A 26,255-nucleotide genomic window follows, 5' to 3' on the forward strand; every position below is an offset into this window, starting at 1 on the left:
GGGGGTCACCAGGGGTCACCCTTCCTCTCACGCGCTGACCCCCACCCGACGCGACGGGTACCCCCACCGCCCCCCCACCCTCCTGGGGCGCCCGCCCCGCCCCCCCACCCTCCTAGGGCGCCCGCCCCGCCCCCCCCCGCGGGGCCCCGGGCGCACGCGCGCGGGCGGGCCCGGGGGACACCCCTCGCCGCGGGCGCCGCGGCCACGTGACAGCCGCGGCCAATCCGGGGAGCCCCCCCCCCCGCTTCCCGCTTCCTGCTTCCGCCGGGCCGCTTCCTGCTTCCGCGGCCCGCGCGAGCCCGGCCGCCCGCCCGCCCGCCCGCCCGCCCGCCCGCGCCATGGCGGCCCCCGACCTGTCGGCCAACCTGCAGGAGGAGGCCACCTGCGCCATCTGCCTGGACTACTTCGCCGACCCCGTGATGACCGACTGCGGCCACAACTTCTGCCGCGAGTGCATCCGGCGCTGCTGGGGCCAGCCCGACGGCCCCTACGCCTGCCCCGAGTGCCGCGAGCCGTCGGCGCAGCGCAACCTGCGGCCCAACCGGCCGCTCGCCAAGATGGCCGAGCTGGCGCGCCGCCTGCACCCGCCGTCGCCGGTGCCCCAGGGCGTGTGCGCCGCGCACCGCGAGCCGCTGGCCGCCTTCTGCGGGGACGAGCTGCGCCTGCTGTGCGCCGCCTGCGAGCGCTCGGGCGAGCACTGGGCGCACCGCGTGCGGCCGCTGCAGGACGCGGCCGAGGACCTCAAGGTGCGCGGGGGGGGGCCCCCCGGGACCCCGGACCCCGGACCGCGGCCGGGACACGCGCGCCCGCCTCGCCCCAGCTGCGCCCCGAGCCCGCGCCCGCCCGGCCGCCACCCGCGGGAGGGCGAGGCCCGGCCGGCCCGGGGCGAGCGGAAGCGGGGTCCGCGCCCCCTGCGCCCCCTGCCCCGGGCCCCCCCGGCCCCGCCCCTGCGCGGCGCCTCCCGCCCTGGCCGGGCCGAGCGGGGCCCACCCCGCCCCTCCCGAGGCCCCGGGGCGGAGGCGCCCCCGGGCGCGCCCGCGGGTCTCCCCCGCACCCGGCGGAGCGGGCGCCCTGAGGTCGGGGTGCCGCTCCCGGCGGGGGCGCAGGCGAGGGCGGGCGGCCAGGACCCACCCGCGGGCAGCACCTTGACAGCTCGGCTCCTGCTGCTGCGCGGGTCGCGGGGGCGCCCCCGCCCCTGCCGATGTGCGCACAGCGAGGGCGGAGGCTGCAGGGCGGACCCGCTGGCTGGCGCGGCCCGGGGGTCCCCACCCCCCGCCGCCCCGCCCAGTGGCCTCCCGGGACCCCTGCAGCCCGCCCAGGTCAGCCCCGGCCCCGCGTGGGCAGCTGAGAACCAGCGTGTCCCACAGGCCCCCAGAGGCCGAGGGGGCCCCTTTGCGCCCTGCCTGCACCCACGGGCCCCTCTCCTGCCTCACCCTCCAGGGCTCCCCGGGCGCCGGGTGCAGGGAGAGGCCGGGCGGCCACGTGCAGGCGCTGTCGCCCCAGGACCTCCCCAATCCGGCAGTGACCGTGCAGCCCTGAGCAGGGGTAACCCGCGCGCGCCCCATCCCCGCCAAGGGACCCGCGGGTCGTGCGAGGTGCGGGCTCCGGCCGTCCCCACCTCGCGCCCTGCTGGCCGCAGCCTCCGTCCACCGAGCGACCATGGACAGTGTTGCACGTGCCCTTCGCTCCAGGCCGAGGGCAGTGGCTCAAACTCATTATTTAAAGCGGCTTTACTTCCCTAGGCCCTAACTGCACTAGTAAGTTTCGCCGCAAGTGGAAGCCAGCCCGGCCGGCAGGGCCCGAGGGCTCGGGAATTTTGCTCAGATTCACGGGCTGTTGCTTCTCGGGATCTTAAGTATTTAACACCTTCGCGTGTTTTTGTTTTTTTACATCTTTGTTCACAGCTCATTCCCTTAAAGGAAGCAGTTCGCTTTAAAGACTGTCGAATAAAAAGTCACGAAAGGATCGCGCCAGGACGTTTCTGTGTTTAGAGGACACGTGCTGTGTCGTGGACATGAAGGGGCTGCAGACGCCCTTGGGAACGCGCGTCTTACTTTCTGCGCAGCCCCTGCGCGAGGCGGGCTCGGTGGCTTTGGATCCTGTGTCTAAGCCGACTTTGTGCCTCTCTGTCCCGACAGGGCGGTTCTCTTGAGGTTGTTCCCCAGGGCCCTGTGGGGATAATTTCAAAGTTCACTTTCCGCCTGTTCTTGAGTTGTCAAAATGTCAAAATACTGAAAGCGCCGGGGAGTCCAAATAACAATTTCTTGTTTGATCAACAGACAGTCCCCTGCAGCTCAGCGTAGGGCTTTCCCGGTGACCCGCAGGCAGCCGTGGTGTCCTCGGCCCGGGCCGTCGAGCTGAAATCAGCTTGAGTAAGACCCGGGACAGCCTTGGAGCCAGTGGGGCCCGCCGCGGGCCGGGCTTGGGCCGGGCTTGGGCCTCCGCAGGGCCTGGCCTTAAGTGCGTGACTTTCAGGTTTACTTCAGAACCTTCGTAATGTTGATTTTGCCAGTTGGACCCCATGCAAAATGCTTTCTCTGAAAAATTTTTGTTAAACCTTTTATATAATTTTACGTTTTAAAAACAAGTTTTGGCTTGAGGCCGACAGTATTTTTGTGAGAAGCAAGTGGGGGCTCCCTGAGGGCCCCCGCCTGGGGGTGAGGGGCTGCGGGCACGGGAGGGGGCACCCCAGCAGGACTGGGGAGCAGCCCCAGGAGACCCCGGGAGCTGTGTTGTTCCCTTCCATTTAGTAGCTTTGGAAATTACGTTTTATCAGGAGGCAGCGCTTCGTGTCTCATTTTTAAGTGCAAGCAACTGTGCGGACTGTCTCTTCGTCGTCCCCGGAGGCTCAGGACATTTGTATTTCAGGCAACACAGAAACGTGGGAGTTGGTCTTTTACCACACCCCCAAATCTGTGGGCCCCTCTCCTGTGCAGCGGCTGCCTGCATCCCGGGGTCGGGGGAGCCCTGGGGCCCCCATCTCAGCCCCTGCCGCCTCCTGGAGCGTCTGCCTGGGCCCTGCGGTCACAGGGCTGTACCGCGGTGCGGGGTGGCCTTTCTGTGGGTCCCTGGGGGTGCGCGGCCCGGAGGCGTCTCCACTGCTCTGGGCTGGCCATCCTGGGGCGCCTGCAGCCACTGGGAATCCGCCCTGCATGGGGTCGAGCGCAGCGGCCCCTCCTAGGTGGCCATGGCGGCCCCGGACCTCAGCTCTCATGGGGCGGTGTGGGGGCGCCGGCCTCTCCCCTCCCCGTGGGCCGCGGCTCACAGGGGGCCTGGCTCTTGTCCAGGGGGCTCCCCCGCGCGCGCTCAGGGCTCGTGGCGCCAGGCACAGGCTGCCATGTGGGCCGCGGCGGCGGGTGAGCCCGGGGCAGCACGCCTCGACGGCCAGGCTCTCGGCCCCAGGGGCTCCAGGCGGCACTCGGTGGGGCGCAGCCCGTCCTGTGCCCTGGCGCCGGGTTTCGGGTCTGGCAGCGTCGGCACAACGTGCGTCCGAGACCCGGTCCCCGCCGCTGGGACAAGTGACGCTCCCGCCGGCGGTCTCCGGGGCTGCCCGTGCCTTTTGCTTTAGGGGTGACGTGAGGCAGTGACGGGGCGTCACCTGGCCACACCCTGGGAGGGTCGTTCTTTGGACTTTGCGAGCTGGGGGGCGGGGCCTCGGGCTGCCTCGGCCCTGTGCGTGTCCCCCCCTCTGGCGCTGGCCCTGGGTTTGGAGCTGCCCTTGCGCTCCTGCCCAGGCCGGCGTGTGCCCCTGGATGGCTCCCGCCTCCGGCCGCGTCCTCGCGGTCGCAGGGTCAGGCGCTCGGGCCGGCGCACCCTGGCATGGCCGTGGGGGCCAGTGCGGCCAGGCTGTGAGGGCCGGGGAGCTGCGCTGGTCCCAGGGCCCGCGTCCGGCCGCGCTCTCCGGGCTCTGGTGGAGCCGCCGGGCCGGGCGGGGCCGGGTGCTGGGGCGCGCACCCAGCCCTCACGTGTCAGGCTGTGCCCGTTTGCCCTCGGGGTTGAGGCCTGTGGGGTGGACTGGCCAGTGACTCCACTACCCAGCTGGGCCTTCCGTCGTCATTTCGCTCTCCTGCCCTCTCCGCCCCCCTGGCCCCCGGGGCGAGGGGTGTCCGCCCTTCCGGGCTCCGGCCTTGTTCCACTGGGGTCTGGCCGAGGGGCCAGGGGCGCCAAGGCCACGCCTCACTCTGCTCTCCCTCACTCTGACGCCACAGGAAGGGAGCGAAAACCCCAAAAGCTGGCGGCCAGTGGCCTGGGCGCCCACTCGGGGATGATGGCCGGGGCAGCGTCCCCACGGCTCAAGAGGGGCTGGGCCTGGCCACGCGTGGGAGTGACGGTGGGTGTGGGGACCAGCGGGAGCCCCTTCAGGGCAGGCCGCACGGGCATCTGGCCCCTGGGGACTTGCCCTGCGCTCTGTGTGGGTCAGGGGCTGGGCGTCCAGGGTGGGTTGGGGTCAGGGCGCCCCCCCCCCCATTGGCGCAGCACAGCTCTGGCCCCACGCCCAACAGACCTCCGCCGGAGTGGGCACGGATGGGCACCCGGTGCCAAGCGGGCAGGACATGTGGCCAGCGTAGGTCCAGGAGTGACCCAGGACTCGCCCTCCGGAGAGTCCCCCGCCCGCCCGTGTCCCGTCCTCCAGGCCCACACCTGCCCTTCTGGGGAGGCACAGCCTTTGCTGCGCCCTGGCCCCCCGGGGCCTGCAGAGGAGCCGCGGCCATGGCAGGAGGGCGCTGGCCAGGCTGCCCGCCTGTGGTCTGCGCCCGCGGTCTGTGGGGCCCTCTGGGCATCGGGCATAGCCACGGCTCACCAGCCTCCACCCGCAGGGGAAGCTGCAGGCGTCGCTGGAGCATCTGCGGAAGCAAATGGAGGAGGCGCTGCTGTTCCAGGCCCAGGCGGAGGAGACCTGCGCCTTGTGGCAGGCATGCAGGGGCGGGCGGGGCGCCGGACACCCCCTCCCGGGCGCGGGGGCGGGAGGGCTGGGCGCAGGGAGCCCCGGGGTACGCGGCCGCCCGGCCCTCAGCCCCGCTCTGGCCCCGCAGAAGATGATCGAGAGCCAGCGGCAGAACGTGCTGGCAGAGTTCGCGCGGCTGCGGGGCCTGCTGGCCGAGGAGGAGCGGCGGCTGCTGCAGAAGCTGGCGGAAGAGGAGCGGGAGGTGCTGCCGCCCCTGCGGGAGAGCGCCGCGCGGCTGGGGCAGCAGAGCGCCCAGCTGGCCGCGCTCATCGCTGAGCTGGAGGGCCGCTGCCAGCTGCCGGCGCTCGGGCTGCTGCAGGTGCGTGGGGCCGGCCTGGGGGGCGCGGGGGGAGGGGCGCGGGGGTCCCGGCTGTCCCGCTGCGCCTCCGCACCTGTGAACCCGCAGGGCCAGGAGTCCTGGGCACGGTTTGGGCCCTGTGGCGGCAGGGCCTGCAGGGTGGGCAGACCCTGCTCAGCCTGGGGGCCCGGGGGCTGCTCCTAGGCCGGCTGTGGGCATCGGGGCCTGGTGGGGCTGCACCGTGGGCGGCTCCAGGGGTCAGGGGCCGCCCTTGGAAGCCAGCCCCGGCCACCAGGCCCCAAGGGGCTGCCCCAGGCGGTGACATGGCACCAAGTGCTTGTTGGTCACCACAGGAGAGGAGGGGTAAGAGGCAGGCTGGGAGGGGGCACCCCACGCTGCACAGAGGCACCTCCGAGGGCAGGGGTCAGCCGGGCTGGCCTCCCAGGGTTCGATGCCTCCAGGCTCTATTCCTGGGGCGCGGGGCGTGTGTCCGGGCGCCGGCGTGTGGCCCACTGCGGGGAGGCCCGGCCAGGTGACCAGCTGCATGTGTCTCTCCCACAGGACGTCAGGGACACCCTGCGCAGGTAGGAGCCTGGCCCCCAGGGAAGGGGCGGGGGTGCCATGGCCACGTGACAGCAGCTGCCCCCCCAGGGTCCAAGACGTGAAGCTGCAGCCGCCCGAGGTGGTGCCCATGGAGATGAGGACGGTGTGCCGGGTGCCGGGGCTGGTGGAGGCCCTGCGCGGCTTCCGAGGTGGGTGCAGCGGCCGGCCAGGCGCCTCAGGCAGGGGGGCTGGCCCTGGGGCCCTGCAGGCGGCTTGGTCCTGGGTCAGGGCTGCAGGGAGATGGGGCCAAGGGGCAGCCGGGCCCAGGCTCTTGGCTGGTGTCCTTGGGGAGCGTGCCGGTCAGCCCAGAGCCCGGGCCCGCAGGGGCCAGAGTGCCCAGCAAGAAGCTGGGTGGAAACCCAGGGTATCCCCCTGCCCTCGGGGGAAGAGCCAGAGGAGAGGGGGGCCTTCGAGACCACCCAAGTCACTGCGGCTGGGGGGATGGGGAGGCTGCGGGGCCTGGGCCGTCGGGCACAGGGTGACCGTGGCGCTCTCTGCAGGGGACGTGACCCTGGACCCTGACACCGCCAACCCCGAGCTGGTCCTGTCGGAGGACGGGCGGAGCGTGCGGCGGGGGGACCTGCGCCAGGCCCTGCCCGACAGCCCCGCCCGCTTCGACCCCGGGCCCTGCGTGCTGGGCCGCCAGCCCCTGACCTCGGGCCGGCACTACTGGGAGGTGGAGGTGGGGGAGCGGGCCAGCTGGGCGCTGGGCGTCTGCCGGGAGGACGCCAACCGCAAGGAGAAGGGCGAGCTGTTTGCAGGCAACGGCTTCTGGATCCTGGTGTTCCTGGGGAGCTACTACAACTCGCCCGAGCGGGCCTTCGCCCCTCTGCGGGCCCCGCCGCGCCGTGTGGGCGTCTTCCTGGACTACGAGGCCGGCCGCCTGTCTTTCTACAGCGTGGCGGACGGCTCGCTCCTGTACGCCTTCCCCGAGACGCCCTTCTCGGGCACCCTGCGGGCCCTCTTCTCGCCACTGTCCGGGGGCCCGGTCCCCATGACCATCTGCAAGCTGAAAGGCGGGCCTGGGGACACACCGGCCCCCCAGTGAGCAGCCTGGAGCTCAGGGCCCGCCGTGCTGGGCCCAGCCCCGGGAGCCGCCTTCACCAGCCCCAGCGCCCACAGCTCTGCCTCCGGGAGCCTCCGTCCCACGCTCAGGGCTGCGCTGGAGTCCGGGGCCTGCACAGCCCGGCCCTGGAGCCCCGCAAGCCCCGAGGGGAGGTGGCCACCCCGTACCCGGGTTGGGTCCTCTACCTGCCTGGGAAGGACAGGGGCGCAGCCACTGCATCCTCACGAGAGGCCGTCTTAGGAGAGCCAGCAGGAGGCGCTGCCCACCCGGGGCCAGCAGAGGGCCACCAGCCAGGACACGGAGCCTCATGCCCGAGAGCAAACCCCTGCAGGACTCTGGACAATGCCCTTCCCTGGCCTGGGAGTCGGAGCCCCCGATGTTCCTGTCCTGCCTGGGGCCGCACGCCTGCAGACCCCGACTCGTCCAGGGGCTGGCTCTGCGTCGTCCCCTCCACAGCGGCTGCACCCCAGGCTGTATTTATTGTGAGGCCCGGACCCATTAAATACACTGACACCCCATCCATCGTCCAGCGCGGCTCAGAGGCGGCGACCAGAGCACGGGCTCTGGCTGCAGCCTGGCCCCGGGGGTCAGTGTGCACCTGGCCCTGGGCTGGGGAGGCCGGAGCTCCAGGTGAAGGAGTGGGTCCCATGGGGGCAGTGGGGGGCTGAGCAGGCGGGGCTGGGGGCTCGGCCACCGCGCCTACCCAGGGGGACTGTGTGACCGCCGGGGCAGCAAGTGGAACAGGAGCTCGTCCACGGGCGAAGGGCGCCCTGCAGCCTGGGTTCCCCACTTCCGGGCGGGAGCAGCGCTGGGCAGAGGGTGGAGCCTGTGGGCACCGCCCGGCCTCCAGGGCACCTTCCTGAGCAGGACGCCCTCACTGGCCCTGACAGCCTGGCCGGCTGCCCCCCAGATGCTGCTGACCCAGGTGGACAGAGGGCGGTAGTGGCCACCCTCAGGGGACCGCAGCCCCGTCTGAGCCACAGAGCCGGTCACGGGGGTGCCTTGACGCCTGCACCTCTCACGCCCAGAGGGCAGTTCTGCCGCCCGTGGGTCCCCCCAATGCCGGGAGGTGACGGCCCCCCGGACAGAGCAAGCGACGCGTCTGGGCCGGTGCAGCTTTATTGGCGAGGCCGCGCGGGCGGGGCGCGGGCGGGGCGCGGCCTCCGGGACAGCAGGGCCCGTCTCCGCTCCCGCTCCCGCACGAAGGCGCGCAGCCGCGCGGTGGGGAAGGCAACGGCTGCGGGCGGCGAGCTGGCCGGGCCCTCCTCGGTCAGCCACGGGCTCTGCAGACAGCTGGACGCGCACGGCCGGCCCCTGGGGTCCAGGAGGGGGTGTCAGTTGGGGGCGCGCGGCGGGGGGGGGCGGGGGGGCTGGGGGGCGGCTCACCAGGGGTGCGCGCACAGCGTGCTCCGGAGGAAGGCCACGGCGCCCCCCGACAGCCCGGCGTAGCAGCGGCCCAGCCGGATCAGCCCCTTGCGCAGGCCCCTCTGCAGGTCTCGCCCGCCCTCGCTGCTCACCGGGTACTCGGCGCTCAGCCTGCGGGGGCGGGGAGGGTCACCGGCCGGGTGACGGAGCGGCCCGGGGTTGTCCCAGTGGCCCTGCGCCCAGGACTTACAGGACGAAGGCGGTCACACCGATGGCCCAGATGTCCGTCTGCGGGACAGCGCCGCGGCCCTCCAGCAGCTCCGGAGCTGGGGAGTACATGGGCACCGGTGAGCAGCGGGGCACGGCCCCCCCAAACCAGGGCTGCCCACGCACGCACCCATCGTCTCCAGGTGGTCCCGGAAGCCCTCCGGCGGCGGCACCCTCTCCTGGGCCAGGCTCTGGGCGCTGCCCAGGTCCACGACCTTGAGCAGGTTGTACTCCGTGACGATCATGTTCTCGGACCGGAGGTCCAGGTGCAGGATGCCGCGCGCGTGCAGGTACTGGGCGGCGCTCAGCATCTGCCACAGGTAGTCCTTCACCTCGGACTCGGAGTAGGAGGCCCTGGGGACGGGCGCGGCTCAGGGCAGGGCGCACGGGGCGTGGGGGGGGCGGGGGGACACCACCCGGGCCCTCACCTCTCGGCCAGGGCGGGGAGCAGCTCAGGGCCGGAGCAGAGCTCCTGGACGAGCACCAGGTGCCGGGGGCTGAGGTAGGCGGCCTGCAGCTGGGCCAGGTGCGGGTGGCGCAGCGCCTTGAGGGCCTGGTACTCCCGCAGCACGGCCTCCCGCTCCTCGGGCCGGTAGGGCACGATCTTGGCGGCCAGCGCCCGCCCGCTCGCCCTCTCCCGGCACTGATGCACCACGCTGAAGCGGCCCCTGGGGACAGGCCAGGCTCGTGGGGCTCCTGCCCACACGCACCTGGGGGGTGCGGGGGTGCGGCAAGGGCCGGGTGTGTGGAGGGGCGCGGGGCGGGGGGGGCAGGCGCACCTCCGGATCTGCGTCTGGAAGGCGAAGGTCTGGGTGCTGGGCAGCGGTGGGGCTGGTCGCGCGGGGCCGCTCTCGTCCTCAGAGGCTGCAGCGAGGGCAGAGCCCGTGACGGGGGGGCCCGCCCGCCCCACAGCCCCAGATCCTCCCCTCTCCCCCATCATCCCCAGCCCCACTCTCAGGCCCTGGGGGCAGCCGGTGCTCACCCAGGTGGCGGGGCCCCCCCAGGAGCACCTGCTCCGAGGGGCTGCTGAAGGGACCCATGCCCGCCTTGCTGACGCAGGCCGTGCGGAAGGCGTAGGCACCGCCCCGGGGCAGCTTGCGGGCCAGGTAGCAGCAGTCGGACACGTCGGCCGCCAGGGTGCTCCAGCCGCCGCCTAGAGCCGCCCATGTGAGCCCGGCCTGGGGCGCCCCCCCACCCCCACGCCTGCCCCAGGAGGGCTGGCGGGGGCGCCCCCTCCCCCACCAGGGAGGGACAGCGGGGGCTCCCCCTTTCCCCCCAGGGCCGGCCGGGCACGGGTCCCTCGGGGCTGCGGCACCTTCGCGGCTGCACTGCACGGTATAGGTCACGGCGCCACAGTGCTCCACGGGCTTCCAGACCAGCAGCACCCCGTCAGCATGTACCTCTCCAATGTCGGGGCGCGGCGAGGACGAGGGGCGCTCTGCAGAGCCGTGGCAGCCCCATCTGAGTGCCCCGCCCCCACCCACCCCCTTCACCCCTGCCACCCCCGGCAGGCCAGGCCGCCAGAGGGCACACCCCGGGGTGCAGGGCCTGCCCTGGCTGCTCGGCCTGGCCACGCGGGGCGGGGGACTGGCGGCCCCATCAGCCCCCTCTGGGTGTCACGCTGGGGTGCCCGAGGGAAGCCTGCTGCCCCTCTAGGTCACCCCCAAACCCAGGGAATTGCGAGATCATGGCTGCAGGATGGAGCAGCCACCCTCCCCTGGGGGAGCGGTGAGGGGGCCAGGGAGGGGCCAAGGCACCTGCCCCACACATGCCCCTGCCCACGAGCAATGCCCTGGCAGGCGGATCACGGGGGGCATGGAGGGCCGACACAAGCCAGGGCCCAGACAGGGGTGGTCTGGGCCCACTGGCCCCACATTGGGGGCGGCCACCCAGGCCCCGTGTCTGCAGGACCCACCTGCCCTCCGGAGCGCGGCCGTGGTGGCCGCCGTGCCCAGCGCGTTGCGCACGTGGCAGGTGTACACGCCCAGGTCCTCGGCGGCCACCACCAGGATGGTCAGCAGCTGGAAGTTCTTGAGTGTGGAGGAGATGAGGAGGCGGCTGCTGCTCTCCAGGGGAACCCCATCTGCAGCAGGACAGGGGAGCCTGGGGGCGGGTCCCAGCACACCCCCCGGCGCCCCGGAGCCACCCCCGCCCTGCGGCCTCCACGCACCCCACTGCCGCCTCGCCCAGCGCGCCTCACCTTTGCTCCAGGTGGCCTGGGCGGCCGGCTGGGCCGACACCTGGCAGGCGAGCGTCACGGACTGGCCCAGGACCACCGTCTCGTCTGAGAGCTCTCGCAGGAAGGACGGTGCTGGGAACCAAGGGGGCGGCCTTCGGCCTCCAGCCCAGAGCACAGCCTGCCCCCCTCCACTCACCCCACCACCAGCACCTCCTCCGGGAAGGCCCCCGAGACTGCCAGTCCTGAGCCCACAGGGCAGAGCATGCCCTCCCGCCCTTGCCTGGCACAGCTGGGCCGGGGAGGGCACCTGTCCCCAGCCGGGCAGGCCTCTGGGGCTGCACACCCACCTTGGTCCCTGCTCTTCAGGCCGGGCAGCCGGATGGAAGCCAGACCTGCCTTCTTCCGGGGCGGCTCCCCCTCCGGGCCTGCAGGAGAACGGGCGAGTCACTGCAGGGTCCGCTGCTCTGAGCAGGCTGCTGCCGGGTGCCGGGTGCCGGGGCGGGAGCCCCCAGGCCCAGCCGGTGACCTCGGGAACAGAGGTCCCCGCGGCGGGAGCCGAGATGGGCAGGAGCCCCGGCCAGCACCCGGCCCAGGGGCCAGGGCCGAGGACACAGCGTGAGGCCTGTGAGGGCCGAGGTGGGGCTCACCTTCAGGCCTGCCCCGCAGGAGCCGGGAGATGTGGGCCACCGAGGCCCACACCCGCTGACGCAGCCCCTGCTCCACCGGCTCCTCCGGCCACTCGGGGCCCCCTGGCAGGGGCAGCAGGCCCTCAGCGGGGGGCGACCACCTGCGCTTCCGGGCGCCGACCGGCTCCCCCAGCAGGGCCACCATGTCCTCCGGCTCCTCCATGATCTCCAGGCTGGCAGAGGTGCCCGGCCAAGGCCACGTGGGCTCCGGCAGCCCCGCCAGCTCCTCCCCGGCCTCAGACTCGGGGGAGGGTGGCCGCTGCGGCCTGGGGACCTTCCTGAAGATCATGAACTCGAAGGGGAGGTACTTGATGTCGTAGAGGTCGGACAGGTTCAGGTAGGCGGGGTCCACCTCCGAGATGTCCAGGGACAGGGTGTCCGCTGCCTCCGAGTCCCCCGACAGGTCCCGGATCTGCACCAGGGACACTTGGGGGCCCTCGTCAGAGTCCTCCCAGGCGCTGGGCTCCAGGGAGACGCCGGGGGGGCCCTCGCCGCCCTGGAGCGGGGGCCCCGAGGCGGCTGCCGCGGGTGGGCGCTGGGGCCCCGGCTCGTCCTGCTCCTCCGAGGACTGGGAGGCGGCCCAGGCCATCCTGGCCCACATCGGGCCCTGCCCCAGCATGCCCCCAGCGTCCCCGCCAAAGGCGAAGGTGCCGTAGCCCGCCACCCCCGCGTAGCCCCCGCGGTACCCCAGGGAGAACTTGCGTGTGGTCGCCTGCTCCTGAGGCCTCGGGGGGCTCGGTTCTGACTCGGCCTCTGGGGCCAGGTCCTCATTTGGGGAGGGACTGGGCTGTGTGTCCCCAGGGCCTAGGGAGCTGGGGGGGCCGAGCCTGCCTGGGAGAGCCGTGTCCCCCGGCCCCTCCTTCAGTCCCTTTGGGGGGCTCGCTCGGGTTGGGGAGGGGAGGGGGGCCTCTGCGCACTGGCCTACGCAGCTGGGACCAGGGGGTCTTCCACCCTTCGGGGGAGCAGGGCCCCGCTGGGCATGGCCACTGCAGCTGTCCTGCGGCAGCCCTTCCCGCTGGGTGGACACTGGTGTGCCACCCGTGGGAGAAATCAGCCCAGGCCCCAGGGCCCCCACCGCGTGCTCCAGCCCCCCGACAGTGACTCCTCCAGGCCCGCTGCATCCTGGGGCGCCCTGGGAGTCCGGGCTGCTGCTCCCAGCGGAGCGGCCGGCCACACACGGCCCCTCGAGGTCCAGGGAGCGGCTGCGGACCGGCGGCAGCCCAGCGGCCTGCTCCTCCTGGGCAGCCAGCTCCTCCAGCACGTGGTGCTCCAGCAGCGGCTCCCGCAGGCCAGGTAGGCCACGGGCGAAGTAGCCGCCCTGGAGCAGGTGGCGCCGCCGGGCCGGGAGCCGCCGGCCGCCAGGGGCCAGGGGCGCGTGCTCGGGGCCCTCGCCCGCCTGCTGGTGGAACAGGCTGCAGATGATGCTGTGCCGGGGCACGCTGCCCGGGGCGGCGCTGGGGGGCGCGCGGGCCTCCGCCTCCTCAGGCGCGCCGGCCTCGGCCTCCTCGGGCAGGCTGGCGGACGGCCGCAGGAAGCCCCGCGGGCGCAGCAGCGGGGAGTGCGTGGCCGGGGAGGGCGGCAATGACCTGGCCCGGGCGAAGGGCGCCAGCTCGGTGTCCGAGGAGGAGCTGCTGGAGGTGGCGCTGTCACCGCGGTGCAGGTGCCGAGCCACGCCCAGCGAGGGACTGTCGGGCGAGCCCTGCAGCAGCTCCGGGATGGCCCGCATCAGCAGCACCGACTTGTAGCTCATCAGGGAGCGCTGCGGGGGCGGGGCGGGGGGGGTCAGCCCGTGGCTGTTGCCAGGCACAGGCCCCCCGGGGCTCAGGGAGGGAGACCTCAGGAGCCATGTCCCGCCCCTCCCGGGGCACAGCCACCTGGGCCTTGCGTGCCTCCCGCCCTGAAGCCGGGGCCAGACTGACCTGCCAGCGGCTCCGGGCCAGCAGGAACTTGAGCGGCTTGGTGCTGATGAAGTGGGCGTCCTCTGCGGGCACAGACCTCTGGGGGCCCCGGGGAGAGAGCCGCGTTGGAGGCCCCCAAGGCCCAGCCCCTCTTCTTCCCGTGCCCACGTCCCTGCCTGGGCTCTGCCAACTCACCAGGAACCAGGGGTGGGCGAGGCACTGGGCGGCACTGGGCCGGGCCCTGGGGGACGGGGAGAGGGGTCAGGCGGCAGTCAGCTGGTGCTGGCAGCGGGCCGGGGGCAGCGGCCGGGGGCGGGCACTTACTGCGGGGCCCGCTGCAGGGTGGCCATGATGAAGTCCTTGGCGTCCTCACTGAGGTGGGCGGCCGGGGGGCTGCTCCAGGACACCCGCCCTTCCAGCACGTTCAGGAGGGTCGCGCGGTCACTCTCGCCGGCAAAGGGGGAAGAGCAGGTCAAGCTGGAAGCAGAGGGGCGGCCCTTTGGGTGCCCTCGCTGGGGTGGCCTCCAGCCCCCCCCCAACCAGCCCCACGAGGCCCACAGCTGTCCCATTTTCCCAGGAGACCAGGCTCGCCCTGGTAGGGGGGCCCACCACGGTGGGGGCCGGGCCCAGCAGGGTGGGGGCCGGGCTCAGGTGTCTGGGGGGGCCCAGCGGGGGGGTGGGCGGGCTCAGGCGTCCAGGGGCCTCTGGGCGAGGCGCCCAGTTCTGTGGGGACAGCCTGTCCACACGTCGCGGTGCTGAGCAAGGCCAGGCTGGCGCCAGCCTTATCAACCAGTCAGCAGCCTGTGCCCAAGATAGCGGCCTGGGTCTCGGGTCTGCTCTGGGCAGCAGCCAGGGGTGCGCTGGCCTCCACAGACCCGGGGGGCCATCCAGGGTTGGCTTGGCAGGGAGGCTGCTGGCGTCTCCGCTCACCTCAGGTAGGAGATGACACCCATGGCCCTGCGGGACAAGGCGGGGTGTGAGTCTTCCCTGAAGGGGGTAGGGGGAGGGTTCCCAGGAGCGGCCGCCCAGCGTCACCCACCAGATGTCGGAGGCCTCGCTCACGGGGGTCTGCTCAATGATCTCGGGGGCCACAAACTCGGGGCACCCGTATTTGCTGTACTGGGGCTCTGCCGGGGTGATCTTTTGGGCAAAGCCAAAGTCGCAGATTTTGATGTCTTCTCTAGCAGGGTGCACCATCAGGATGTTGGGGGGCTGTGGGCAGAGGGGACCGGGCGTCAGGGCAGGTTCGAGCAGCAGAGCCCCCCCTGCAGGGCAGAGTGGGCCTGGCCCAGCCGGTACCTTTATGTCCAGGTGGAGCACACGCTGGCCGTGCAGGTAGTGCAGGCCCTCGGCCAGCTGCTGGATGTAGACCTTGACCTGCCGGGACCCGCAGCTCAGGCGGGGGGCGGGGGGGAGAGGGCAGGGGCTGCAGGGCCTGGGGGGCTGCGAGCCAGGGTGTGGGGGCGGGTGCACGCAGGCTCGCTCCGGCCGGGGGGAGGGGGGGCCTCACCTCCGCCTCGGTCACCACGCTCTTCTTGAACAGCCGGTCCAGCAGCTCCTCCGAGGAGCACCTGCTGCCGTCAAGGAAAGGCCGGGACCAGGCCCACCTGCCCGTACCCCAGGACCCTGCACCAGCCGGGGCCGCCTCAGGGGGTGGCGTGGCCAGGCCAGGTGGGTGGGGGCCCCACCCTGGAGCTGGGGTGCCACCCGGGGGGTCCGACCCCTGCCGGAGGCCACGTGGACAGGCGGCCCGCAGCCCCGCCCACAGCCCGGCCCTTGGACAGGCAGATACAGCTCCAGGACGAGGATTAGGGTCTTGCGGGTCTCGAACTGGTCAAGCAGCCCGATGAGCAGTGGGTGGCTCAGCCCGGCCAGCACGTCCCGCTCCCGGTAGGCCTGGGCGCGCGTCCGGCTCCGCAGGGGGATGAACTTGGCCGCGCAGCACACCTGGTTCCCCTTGTGCTGCACCCGCTTCACAAAGCTGAACACGCCCCTGCAAGTGGGGGCTGGGCGTGGGGAGTCTGCGGGGGCGGGGGGCCAGGGGGGTGCTGGGCGGGGCTGAGTGTGGGGAGTCTGGGGGCCGGGTGGGGCCGGGACGGGGCCTGTGGCAGGTCCAGAGGTGAGTTCCACCCTTGGGGGGGGCTCCTGGGCGCGGAGCTGGTGGGCCTGAGGCCAGGCTACCTTCCGATCTCCTCCTTGACGTCGTAGAAGGACTGCAGCTTCCGCCGAGTGCTCGGCTCTTCCAAGTCCATCTCGTCCCCTGTGGTCAGGTGGGTCAGGCGGCGTGGCCAGGGCATCGCCCATGCCCATTCCCCTCTGGAGTGTCGGAGGCCGCTCCCAGGGCCTGAGCCCCATCCAGAGACAACCGCACACCGGGGCAGACTCACCCCCGAGGACCTGCAGCTCCGCCTTGCACAGCACCTGGCCCCCCGCATTGCTGGCCAGGCAGGTGTAGACGCCCGCGTCCTGCAGGTCCACCTCGCTGAGCACCAGGGAGTAGGTGCTTCCCTCCCGCAGCTGGCTGAGCCGCGGGCCCTCGGCGAGCTGGGCGCTGCCCTGCAGGCACGGGTGGGCAGCACGGTGGGCCGCCATCCCCGGGGCGGCCCTGGCCACCCTCCCCGACCTGAGCCTCGCCACTGCCTCCAGCACAGGCCCCGCCCAAAGACCCCGCCCCGCCCCGCCCCACCCCGGCCCGCAGGCTGCTCCCACCTTGTACCAGGTGACCATGGGCTGGGGGTCGCCCTCGATGACCGCCTGAAAGTGCGCCTTGCCGCCCCTCTGTGCCTGGACATCCTCTATGGTGACCTGCATGGACGGGGGCCCTGGGCGGGACAGGGGGTGGTGGGGAGCAGCCGGCTGAGAGGCCCCGGCCGGCCCGGCCCTCCCGGCGCCCACCTCCCCGCGGCCCTCCCTTCGGCCCCAGGCCCTGCCGGTCAGGACGTCCTGTGGGAGCCCCAGCCCCGCCCAGGTCCGCCTCACCGCCTGCCGGGCCGGGGCCCAGGGGGGTGGCATGCCGGGCACCTACTGACAGCTCCCGCGGCGCCGGCCTGGCACACGTATGTCCTGAGCGTGGTCTCCGTGTACACGTGGGTGTGGACGTCCCAGCGCGGCTCCGCTGCCCCCGGCCAGGCCGCACCCTCCATCCTGCGGGCAGGAGCTGTGAGCTGCTGCCCTGCCCGGCCCCCACCGCCTGCCCCTCAGCCGGGGCTTACCTGATGGGCACCGTCCGTCCCTGAGGCTCTGGACCCAAGTCCGGCCCCTGACCCTCTTCCACAAGCAGTTGCGGCCCTTCCCGGTGGGACTCAACGGCTGGGGGCCCGTGGCCTAGTGAGGCAGAGCCGGGGTGAGCAGGGCCGCGGGGCCAGGCAGAGGCCCCACCGCCCACGAGGCTGTCCCCCCGCCCCCGTCTGGTGCTGGCCCGCTCGGCGGGGCCCGTCAGAGCTGACCGTGGGGCCTGGGCCCCAGCTGGGGTGGGCGGGCACCTGGCTCCCCAGACGGGACACAGGCTGAGCACAGCGCCTCTGCGGGACCCCGTGCGGGCGCCAGGGCCCCTGGGCTCTGCCGGCTCACCCCCATGGGCGGGTCCCCGGGTCAGGAGGCAGGGTCGTGGGGGCGCCTGGCAGTCCGGCCCACCTGTGGCATCCGCAGCCGCCGTGCCGGGCGGCCTGGAACTGGCCTCCTGTGGCCCAGGCAGCCCCCCCAGGCCGGCGCTGTCTGCTGCGGCGGATCCTACAGCCTCGGGACCCACCAGCGGCTCCGGGATCTCCTGGGACGCCGGCTCCTGGGCAGCAATGGTCGGGACAGCAGTGTCTGTGGGGTGGTCAGTGCCTGGGTGAGGGAAGGCCTGGCCAGGGAGGGGGCGGCAGGAAGTCGCTCCCGGCCCGATGCCTCCCCAGCAGGCTCCTGGAGCGAGGGGCCATGTGGGGCACGGTGCTGGGCTGCGACTCGGTTGTCCACACCAGACCCCTCACGGGCAGCCCACGCTGCCACCCCACCCCCTGCTCATCCCACCCCCACGCAGGACCCCAGGGTGCTGGCGCCCGGTGAAGGTGGCCAGCCCCACGCTCTGGGGCCAAGAGGATGCCGAATCGCTGCCCGTCTTGCTCTCCGCCCTCGGCCCCACTGGGGGACCAGCCCCCGCCCCGTGGGGTCCCGGTGGGCCAGAGCCCCCATCCGCCCTCCCCTCTCCAGGGAGGTCACTGGGACCCAGCACGACCCCGCCCACCCCAGAATGGCTGTGCCCTGGTCACCGCCGGCCCTGGTGGGGCTGGGTTGGGCCCTGCTGCCCCCGCGGCGCCTGCCCCGACGCGTGAAGGAGGCGCAAAGGTGGACAAGTGCTGCTTTATTATGGGGCAGCGGCTCCTCGCCCAGAGCCCAGTGGGGGGAAGGGGAGGCGGGGTGGGGCCACGCACGGTCCAACCAGAGAGGCCACTGCGGCCTCCACTGAAGACCAAGTCCTTCGAGGTAGCAAGTGTCCAGGGCAGGAGGGGAGAGCAGCCCGAGCCACTGGCCACAGCAGGGCGTCCAGCCGTGAGTCCCTCCTGGCCGTCTCGGCCTCAGCCCTGAGAGGGCCCAGATGTGTCATCCACGTCCGGGCAAATGTGCAGGGTGACCGTCTCACCCACTGTCCCAAAGCTGACCATCTGGGTGGACACCTCCGTCTTAAAGCTGCTCTGGCCACTGTCCACAGAACGCTGGACGTGGGTGTGGAGGGAGGGCTTCCAAGGGGCAGCGCCCACAGCCTGGGCCGCCTGCCCTCGGACGGAGACTCCCCGGGACCCCCGGGGGCGGCCAAAGGAGCCAGGGGGCCCCGGAGGGCGCCCCACTCTGAGCAGGACGGGCTGCCCCACAGCGAGCTCCCTGATGTCCCTCTGCAGCACGGCCACCTCGCAGGGGGGCTCGTCGGGGCTGCCAGAGGCCTCCCCCTGCGGGGGCTCACAGTCCTGCAGGTCAGCCAGCGTCAGCACCCGGCCGCTGCCGAGCACGGGGACCGTGGGGTCACCATCCCACCGGCCCTCAGGTCCTTGGGGCCCCTCCAGGGACAGGTCCTCTTCAGCCGCCCAGGGAGGGGGCGGCGTGGCGGCCTCGTGGGGGCCCTGGGGCTCGAGGGCCAGCCACGTGTTGTTGGAGTTGTTGGCATTGGGGCCCCCTCCGGGGCTCCCGCCAGGCGGCGTGCAGAGCAGCGCAGCCGAGCTGGCCGGGGCCTCCCTGCTGGGCGCCACGCCCCCCGGGCCGGCCTTCTTCACCCGGACCTCCACGGTCTCCTCCACCTCCAGCCACCGGGGCCCCGCGCCCCCGGGCCGCGCCTCCGTCACATACAGGGCGGGCACGGCGGGCCTCCGGCCCGGCTCTGCGGCGGGCCGGCGGGGCTGGCCAGCCCCTGCTGCGTCTGGCGGCCCGGGGGCCGGCCTGGGTGGGCTGGCCGGGCGGCGGGAGGGCGACTTGCTGGGTGACCGGCGGCGGCCACGGGGGCTCTTCACCACGGTGGTGATGGTCTCCTCTCTGCAGGGAGAGGCCGGAGGAGGTGGGCATGGGGCAGGCGCCTGCACCCAGGCCTGCAGCCGCGCAGGTTAGTGCGGAGCAAGCAGCAAGCGCAGGCGCAGCCCAGGGAGCCCTGGGAGGGCCCGCTGTGCGCCAGGGTAGTGCCCAGGAGCCGCCCTCTGTCTGGGCTGTGTGGTCCCTGCCTCGGAGGAGCCTCCCTGTGGCTGGATGCCCAGAACCAGGGCAGGGAGGCCCAGGAGTCCAGGCAGGGGCGGCAGGGACTCCGGCTGACCTGCCCACGCTGTGAGCGCAGGGCTGGGGCGACCCACCGGCTGGGGAGGCTGGGGAGGCTGGGAGGCCCGGGAGCCCGAGGGCGGCCGCCTCTGCCTGGAGGCCCTCCAGGTCCACCGCGCGGCCTGCTCTGTGCCCTCGAAGGGGTCTGCGGAGGCTGGGGGGGCGGGGGTGGGGGGCTGCGCGAGCCGGGGCACCACCTGGGCTGGTCCCGGCAGGTAAAGGTGACAATGAGCTCTCCAGGCAGAGGCGCCGCGAGCGGGTGGGCTGCGTGCGGGTGGGCGTTGCTCTTTCAGAAACAGGAAAGACGCCAGACAGACAGACGTTAGGCCGACGGGACGGAGCAGAGAACGGACAGACGGCAGCAGGCCGCAAGGGACGCAGACACAGACGGAGACGCGGAGAGGGACACGGGAGGGACGGGGACGGGGGAGGGACGGGGAGGGACGGGGAGGGGCGGGGACGGGGGGACGGGGAGGGGACGGGGAGGGGCGGGACGCAGACACGGACAGGGCCCCGGGAGACGCAGAGACGCAGACGGGGAGGCGGCGCAGAGCTCAGCGGGGCTGACGGACACGGGCCACGGAGGGCGCGAGGTGCCGGGCCCGGGGGGAGCCCCGAGGGCGCAGACGCGAGGGACGGAGGGACAGGGCAGGAGACGAGGGACAGACGCAGGGTTGGGGGGACACGGGGGAGCAGCAGGCGGCGCCGAGGCCGGGGTGTGCGTGGCCTTGGGCGGGCGTGGGCGTGGCCGCGGTGTGGGCGTGGGCGTGGCCTTGGGCGGGCGTGGGCGTGGCCGCGGTGTGGGCGTGGGCGGGCGCGGGCGTGGCCTTGGGCGGGCGTGGGCGTGGCCGCGGTGTGGGCGTGGGCGTGGCCTTGGGCGGGCGTGGGCGTGGCCGCGGTGTGGGCGTGGGCGGGCACGGGCGTGGTCTTGGGCGGGCGCGGGCGTGGCCACGGCGTGGGCGTGGCCGCGGCGTGGGCGTGGGCGAGCGTGCGCATGCGCGTGCGGGCGGGCGGGCGGGTTAGCGCGGCGCGGCCGTCACGGTTGGGACACGCGTGCACTTACATGATGACGGTTTTCTTGGGGGCTCTAGTCTCCTGCTCAGTGACTACAAAGGAAACAGCGGGAGCCGGGTCAGCCCCGCCTCGCGGCCTGGCGGGAGCGCGGGGGCCGCCGCTGGCCAGCGCGGCGGGTCCTCTCGTCTGCGGGGGCAGCGGCCGCCCCGCGGCGGGGCCACCGAGCCCGCGTCCCGCCGCCTGCAGCCCGGCCTGCGCTCGGCCACGCAGACGCTGGGGCGGGGGCGGCCCCGGACGGGGCGGCCGGATGTGCAGCAACGTCCCGGGAGGACGCGCGGCCCCGTGGGGAGCCCCCAGCGGGCGCTGGGCCGCGATACCGGGGCTCCCCGTGGAGTGGGTGTGGGGGGCTGGCCGGGGGCAGGTGACCTGCTCCCCATGGGCCTGAGGCCATTTCTCTGGCTGCCCAGCTGCCTGGACCCTCAGCGCTCTGGCCCTCCTGGCCGCCCTGTGGGGACAGTCGGGGTGAGGCCTGCAGCCCCTCGCTCCTGCTCTTGCTCCTGCCCCTGACCCAGAATATGGGGCCACTGCCTCGGGCACCTGGGCGTGGGGGGTGTGCCTGTGGGGGGTGGGAGGTGGGTGTGCACACATGGGGTGTGTATAGGTGTGCAGGTGGGGGTGTGCACGGGGGGTGTTGGATGTGTACATGTGTAGGGGCCTGTATGGGTGTGCAGGTGGGGTGTGTGCACGGGTGGGGGCGTGTATGGTGTGCAGGTGGGGGGTGTGCACGTGTAGGGGCCTGTATGGGTGTGCAAGTGGGGTGTGTGCACGGGTGGGGGCGTGTATGGTGTGCAGGTGGGGTGTGCACGAGTGGGGGCGTGTATGGTGTGCAGGTGGGGGGGGTGTGCACGGGTGGGGGTATGTATGGTGTGCAGGTGGGGGGTGTGCACAGGTGAGGTGTGTATGGTGTGCACAGGTGTGGTGTGTGCACGGGTGAGGTGTGTATGGTGTGCAGGTGGGGGGTGTGCATGGGTGGGGGTGTGCACGGGTGGGGCGTGTATGGTGTGCAGGGGGTGTGCACGGGTGGGGGCTTGTATGGTGTGCAGGTGGGGGGTGTGCACGGGTAGGGCGTGTATGGTGTGCAGGGGGTGTGCACAGGTGGGGGCATATATGGTGTGCAGGTGGGGGGTGTGCACAGGTGGGGGCGTGTATGGTGTGCAGGTGGGGGGTGTGCACGGGTGGGGGTGTGTATGGTGTGCACAGGTGTGTGTGCACGGGTGAGGTGTGGTGTGCAGGTGGGGGGTGTGCATGGGTGGGGGTGTGCACGGGTGGGGCGTGTATGGTGTGCAGGGGGTGTGCACGGGTGGGGGCTTGTATGGTGTGTAGGTGGGGGGTGTGCACGGGTGGGTCGTGTATGGTGTGCAGGGGGTGTGCACGGGTGGGGGCGTGTATGGTGTACAGGTGGGGGGTGTGCACGGGGGGCAGGTGTTTGGGTGTGTGCACATGCAGGGGCCTGTATGGGTGTGCAGGGGGGGTGTGCACGGGGGGCAGGTGTTTGGGTGTGTGCACATGTAGGGGCCTGTATGGGTGTGCAGGGGGGTGTGCACGGGGGGCAGGTGTTTGGGTGTGTGCACATGTAGGGGCCTGTAGGGGTGTGCAGGTGGGGTGTGTGCACGGGGGTGGGTGCACGTTTGGGTGGGGGCGTGCAGGAGTAGGGGTGTGTGTGTGCGGGCTGGGTGCACGTTGGGTGCTCTGTTGTGTGTGGCGCACACGTGTGCGGTGTGCCCGTGTGTGGATGCGTGTGCAGCTGCCTCTGGAGAGGCGGGCGGTGGGCCGGCACTCGGGTGGGGAGCGAGGCGGGCGGTGCAGCTGAGCGAAGCGGCTGGCGGCAAGCGAGGCGGGCACGGGGTCCGCGCGGCTGCGGAGCCCTGGTCAGGAGGAAGCGCGGGCCCGGGTTAGGAAGCGAGGCTGCCCGGGCCTCCGGCCGTGCGTCCTGCACCCGTGGTGCCAACTCCGGGCCGCCGCGCGAACGTCGTGGCTTCACCACCAGGGGGCGCGCTCGGCGGAGCCGGCGGGTCTGCAGCTGTGACGGCGCCCACCCGCGGCGCGCGGACAGGTGTGGCCGGCGGGCAGGTGCGGCCGTGGCCGGCGGCCCACGCACACTCTCCCGCGGGCCCCGCCCTGCCCTCTGCGGGGAGGAGCGGGTCTCCAGGTCCAGCCCAGGCGCCAGGTGGCGCGACTGCAGGGTCCAGCTGGACAGCACCCTGGGGAGACCCGGCTCGCTGGCCAGCGCGTCCCAGATGCCAGGCCTCAGGGGCTCACCACAGCCCGTCCTGCTGAGGGAGCTGCGGCCCCCGCATCCATCCACCCGAGTCCCTCTGGCCCCCGCGCATGCCCCCAGTGACAGGCTCGCCCCTAGCCCTGCATGTGGCTGAGGCAGCTGCCCCCCGGCGCCCAGGGGCTCTCCTGCTGCCCTGAATGACTCAGGACAGAGCGCCCCGCCCTGGCAGGTGAGGGGGAGAGGCATTGCCCTGGCAGGTGGCTCTGCCCAGGCAGGTGAGGGAGAAGGTGTTGCCCCCCACCCCACCCCGCTGAGGCAGCCCACGCCTGCGACCCCCCAAGAGCCAGTGTCCCGGCCCTGCAGGCCCACCTGACCCCACTGCCTTCAGGGGCGGCTGGACCTGCACCTCTGCACCAGGCAGGGTTCCCTCCAAGGAGCTGCCGCCCACCCCGCCACCCCTGCCACGAGGCCGCTCTGACGGGCCCAAGGCGGCCCGGACTCACACCCCTGGTCCTGGGGGTGGTGAGCAGGCTGGGGCCGGCAGCCAGCCCCGGAAGGGTGCGGCCCACCAGCTTCTCCTGGTGGCAGCACCGGCACATCCCGCCTCCCCCTCCGCAGCCCCCCCACTGCGGGCTGCGCCACCTACCTTCCACAGCGGCCACCTGCTCCTGACGGCGCTGGTCCTGGGCCCGCGGCACGGGGCTCTGCATGTACAGGTCGGCGCCGGCTCGTGCCGTGCCCAGCCGGTTCACCAGCTGTGGGCAGAGAGGCTCCCTGCAGCGGCAGCTCCCACGGGGCGTCGGCCAGCTGGCCCTGCCAGAGGTGGCCTGCACCAGGTGATACTCCTCCCGCGCGGTCCACAGGGGCCACCCGGGGCCCAGGCACTTGGGACACAGCCAAGGACCCAGCTCTTCACCCAGAGACCCCCATCCTTACTCTAGCTCACCGGGGGCCTGAGGGCCAGCCTCCAGGCGCCCCACGCGCAGGCCAGCCTGGACGCCCGAGCGAGTGTCACCGCCCACATCCTGCCCTGGGTGACTCTGCCTCTCACCCGTCCTGGCTGTGGCTGGTGTCAGGAGTGGGGCCATGCCCCCCGCCTCACCTCACACTCATAGTGACCGAGGTCCTCCTTGCTGGCCGCCCGGATCTCCAGCACCAGTCGGCCGGCGCGGGCCTCGCTCAGGGTCCGGTACTTGCCACCGGGCGTCAGCGCGGCCCCGTCCTTGTACCATCTGAAGTTAGTCGGGGTGGTGAGGGGAGCCCTGTCCCTGTGCTTGGTCTCCCCGCCACCCTGCGGGCCAGCCAAGGGCCAAGCCGGACCCTCATGGGCCCCGTGGCCTCACGAGGGAGTGAGGACCTGGGTCCGGCCTGCCCTGCCCGTAGTGGCCGCAGCTCCTGGCCCACCTGATCTGAGGCCACGGGAAGCCTTCCACGGAGCAGGTGACCCGGGCGTCCTCTCCCTCAGCGAAGGGCGCAGCCTGCACCTTGTTCACGAACCTCGGGGGCACTGCAGGCAGGCGGGGGTCAGAGGGGACCAGGAGCAGCCCCCATCCACCCAGCAGCCCCGCCGCTCACCCTGCACCAGGATCCTCCCCAGAGTGCTGGCATTGCCGGCGGCGCTGGCCGCGAAGCACATGTACTGGCCGGAGTCGGCGCCTGTCAGGTTGTCCAGGATGAGCGTGCACGAGCCGTCCGGGTCCCCGATGAGGATGTGGTGCGGGTCCACCTCCACTGGCTTCCCGTCTGTGGGGGAGGCGGTCAGGGCAGGGATGCCCACGGACAAGAGGCTGGCCTGCGGGCGTCGTGCTCACGGGGTGGACCCCAGCACTGCCAGCCACCTGACCCCGTGCCCTGGATGGATGGGAGGGTCCAACCCCCCACGTCACAGCTGCCCCCGGTGGACGCTGCGGACCCGCCTCTCTCTGGCCATGGCCAGCAGCATGGCCTGGATGCCCACAGCCAGCGGCCCCTCACCACAGACCCCTGGGCGGGCCCGGCCGCCCATCCACGCAGCACAGCTTCACACGCCGCAGCCCGCATCCTCATGGTAAAGCAGGAGCCGGCAACTGCCCAAGGAGACCCTGCGCCCTGGTGTGAGTGACCACTGCCCACCTCCCTGGCCCCCTGGCAGAGCCCAGCTCCTCCAGCAGGGTGGAGCCGGGCCCCTCTGCGCCTATGCCAGAGAAGGCAACAGGCTGCCTGGCCACGGCCGGTGCCCCATGCTGGACCCAGCATGGCGCCCTGGAGCCGCAGGCGCGTGGGGGACAGAGGGCCCCGCTGGTGGGGGCAGCAGCCACATGGCTCTGGTCCAGCAACATCCCTAGGGCTGGGCCCGTGGTGCCAGAACCTCCACTGGCCCTACACACCTGGGGAGGCGGTGCACGTGGATGCTGTGACCACTAGCACCCTGCCTGCCCGTCTCCCCAGTCACATCCAGAGACCACGTCACAGCTATGGGCCCACTCCGCACCCCAGGGGTCACCCCACGGGCAGGATCCGCCTGTCCACCACCTTTTCCAGGCATATGGGGGGGTCCCCTAGCCTGACCCACAAAATGGCCGGCGGCGGGCAGTTGCCCTAAGCGCCGGCACACCCGGGGGCCTCTGCCCAGGTGCCTGGCCAGGCCCAGCCCAGGAGCAGGTGAGGGGCAGGCCCAGCCTGGGGCCGCCTGTGCCCTCCGGGTTCCTCCTGGTGCAGGGGTGGCACCCAGGGCCCACCTTTGTACCAGCTCACGACGGGGGTGGGGGTGCCAGTCACACGGCAGGCCAGCTTGACCGTCTCGCCCAGTGTGGCGGTGCAGTCGGCCAGCTCCTCCTCAAAGTCCGGAGGCCCTGGGGGGGACACACATAGGTCCTGAGGGTGGCCCTGGTAAGGTGAAACGCCCCGGGACCAAAACCCAGCCAGGCCCAGGGAGTGGAGGAAGGGCGGCGGACAGTGCGGGGTGTCTGGTGGACACTGAGCGGAAGAGCCGGTGGCCAATGGGGAGTCAAGGAGGGGGTTGGTGGACACTGGGGAGTCGGGGCTGGACATGGCAGGTGAGTGGACACTGGGGCTGGGGGGTGGAGTGGACATGAGACGTCTGTAGTGACTAAAGGTGTGGACAGGAACCTCCCCTGCCAGGTCAGGGAGCAGACTGAGGCGGCCAGGTTTCAGAGCCCCTGGGCACAGGGGGCACCTGCCCAGCACTGGGGTCCCTGCAAGCAGCCCAAGGGCCCTGCCCTGGGATCGGGGCCCCTGGGAGGCTGGGCTGGTGAAGGGAGCAAGCCCTCCCACTACGGATGCCCACCCACTCGGATCAGCCCTGGGTGACCCAGAGCCAAACTTCTGGGCTGCAGGCTGTGGCCCGTCCAGCTGGCTGCCCAGGGCACTCACGCCAGACGGGCAGGGCCAGGCGCTGCTGGATGCTGCGGATGTCCCTGACCCAGGCGTTCTTGGTGGTGGCCGTGCGCGCCTGCAGCAGGAACTTGCGCACGGAGCCCTCCCGCTCGTGCCACACCTCGAAAGCGCGCTCGTCCCCCTCCACCTGCTCGTTGAGGTCCACGCTGCTCAGCTGCGGGGCAGGACGGGCAGGTGAGCAGCGCGGCAGGGGCCGGCCCCGCCCACCGCCTCGGCCCCGCCCCACGGCAGCGCCCCAGCCCGGCCCCGCCCACCGCCTCGGCCCCGCCCCACGGCCGCGCCCCAGCCCGGCCCCGCCCACCGCCTCGGCCCCGCCCCCGACTCCGGCCCCGCCCACCGCCCCGGCCCCACCCCACGGCCGCGCCCCAGCCCGGCCCCGCCCACCGCCTCGGCCCCGCCCCCGACTCCGGCCCCGCCCACCGCCTCGGCCCCGCCCCACGGCCGCGCCCCAGCCCGGCCCCGCCCACCGCCTCGGCCCCGCCCCG

At 72.9% G+C, this 26,255-nt stretch overlaps 2 protein-coding genes across 4 annotated transcripts in view; one reads left to right on the top strand and one right to left on the bottom strand.

The window, feature by feature from the left end:
- Nucleotides 1–338: 338 nt before the first annotated feature.
- On the top strand, nucleotides 339–7,551 carry TRIM11 (tripartite motif containing 11; the record flags this gene model as incomplete). Of its 3 annotated transcripts, none has more annotated exons than XM_084243804.1 (6): nucleotides 339–746; nucleotides 4,818–4,913; nucleotides 5,034–5,339; nucleotides 5,805–5,827; nucleotides 5,895–5,995; nucleotides 6,347–7,551. In XM_084243804.1, 6 exons carry the CDS (start codon nucleotides 339–341, stop codon nucleotides 6,892–6,894), a joined length of 1,482 nt encoding a protein of 493 aa, XP_084099930.1. In that variant the 3' UTR covers nucleotides 6,895–7,551. The 3 variants fall into 3 exon arrangements, with proteins under 3 accessions (XP_084099930.1, XP_084099931.1, XP_084099929.1); XM_084243805.1 differs by having other exon boundaries at nucleotides 5,034–5,264; XM_084243803.1 differs by having other exon boundaries at nucleotides 5,034–5,268; nucleotides 5,813–5,995.
- A 479-nt stretch (nucleotides 7,552–8,030) lies between these two features.
- The window catches only part of OBSCN (obscurin, cytoskeletal calmodulin and titin-interacting RhoGEF), a gene marked incomplete at both ends in the record, with an annotated part of 66,124 nt that continues 47,899 nt past the window's right edge, over nucleotides 8,031–26,255 (bottom strand). Inside the window, 34 exons of the mRNA XM_084242555.1 lie at nucleotides 8,031–8,226; nucleotides 8,299–8,448; nucleotides 8,528–8,603; nucleotides 8,675–8,898; nucleotides 8,973–9,212; nucleotides 9,324–9,408; nucleotides 9,527–9,697; nucleotides 9,860–9,982; nucleotides 10,460–10,627; nucleotides 10,745–10,855; nucleotides 11,071–11,148; nucleotides 11,371–13,168; nucleotides 13,329–13,406; nucleotides 13,503–13,548; nucleotides 13,632–13,784; nucleotides 14,238–14,264; nucleotides 14,347–14,519; nucleotides 14,607–14,684; nucleotides 14,818–14,878; nucleotides 15,100–15,300; nucleotides 15,489–15,567; nucleotides 15,695–15,863; nucleotides 16,017–16,129; nucleotides 16,333–16,451; nucleotides 16,520–16,631; nucleotides 16,941–17,117; nucleotides 17,929–18,809; nucleotides 20,146–20,188; nucleotides 23,021–23,129; nucleotides 23,477–23,606; nucleotides 23,779–23,881; nucleotides 23,950–24,117; nucleotides 25,092–25,205; nucleotides 25,747–25,924. Of these exons, the coding sequence (XP_084098681.1) occupies nucleotides 8,031–8,226; nucleotides 8,299–8,448; nucleotides 8,528–8,603; nucleotides 8,675–8,898; nucleotides 8,973–9,212; nucleotides 9,324–9,408; nucleotides 9,527–9,697; nucleotides 9,860–9,982; nucleotides 10,460–10,627; nucleotides 10,745–10,855; nucleotides 11,071–11,148; nucleotides 11,371–13,168; nucleotides 13,329–13,406; nucleotides 13,503–13,548; nucleotides 13,632–13,784; nucleotides 14,238–14,264; nucleotides 14,347–14,519; nucleotides 14,607–14,684; nucleotides 14,818–14,878; nucleotides 15,100–15,300; nucleotides 15,489–15,567; nucleotides 15,695–15,863; nucleotides 16,017–16,129; nucleotides 16,333–16,451; nucleotides 16,520–16,631; nucleotides 16,941–17,117; nucleotides 17,929–18,809; nucleotides 20,146–20,188; nucleotides 23,021–23,129; nucleotides 23,477–23,606; nucleotides 23,779–23,881; nucleotides 23,950–24,117; nucleotides 25,092–25,205; nucleotides 25,747–25,924 (6,732 nt within the window). The remainder of the gene's footprint in view (nucleotides 8,227–8,298; nucleotides 8,449–8,527; nucleotides 8,604–8,674; nucleotides 8,899–8,972; nucleotides 9,213–9,323; nucleotides 9,409–9,526; nucleotides 9,698–9,859; nucleotides 9,983–10,459; nucleotides 10,628–10,744; nucleotides 10,856–11,070; nucleotides 11,149–11,370; nucleotides 13,169–13,328; nucleotides 13,407–13,502; nucleotides 13,549–13,631; nucleotides 13,785–14,237; nucleotides 14,265–14,346; nucleotides 14,520–14,606; nucleotides 14,685–14,817; nucleotides 14,879–15,099; nucleotides 15,301–15,488; nucleotides 15,568–15,694; nucleotides 15,864–16,016; nucleotides 16,130–16,332; nucleotides 16,452–16,519; nucleotides 16,632–16,940; nucleotides 17,118–17,928; nucleotides 18,810–20,145; nucleotides 20,189–23,020; nucleotides 23,130–23,476; nucleotides 23,607–23,778; nucleotides 23,882–23,949; nucleotides 24,118–25,091; nucleotides 25,206–25,746; nucleotides 25,925–26,255) is intronic.

This window comes from Talpa europaea (genome assembly GCF_964194135.1).
Source record: "Talpa europaea genome assembly, chromosome: 9".
Classification (NCBI taxonomy): domain Eukaryota; kingdom Metazoa; phylum Chordata; class Mammalia; order Eulipotyphla; family Talpidae; genus Talpa; species Talpa europaea.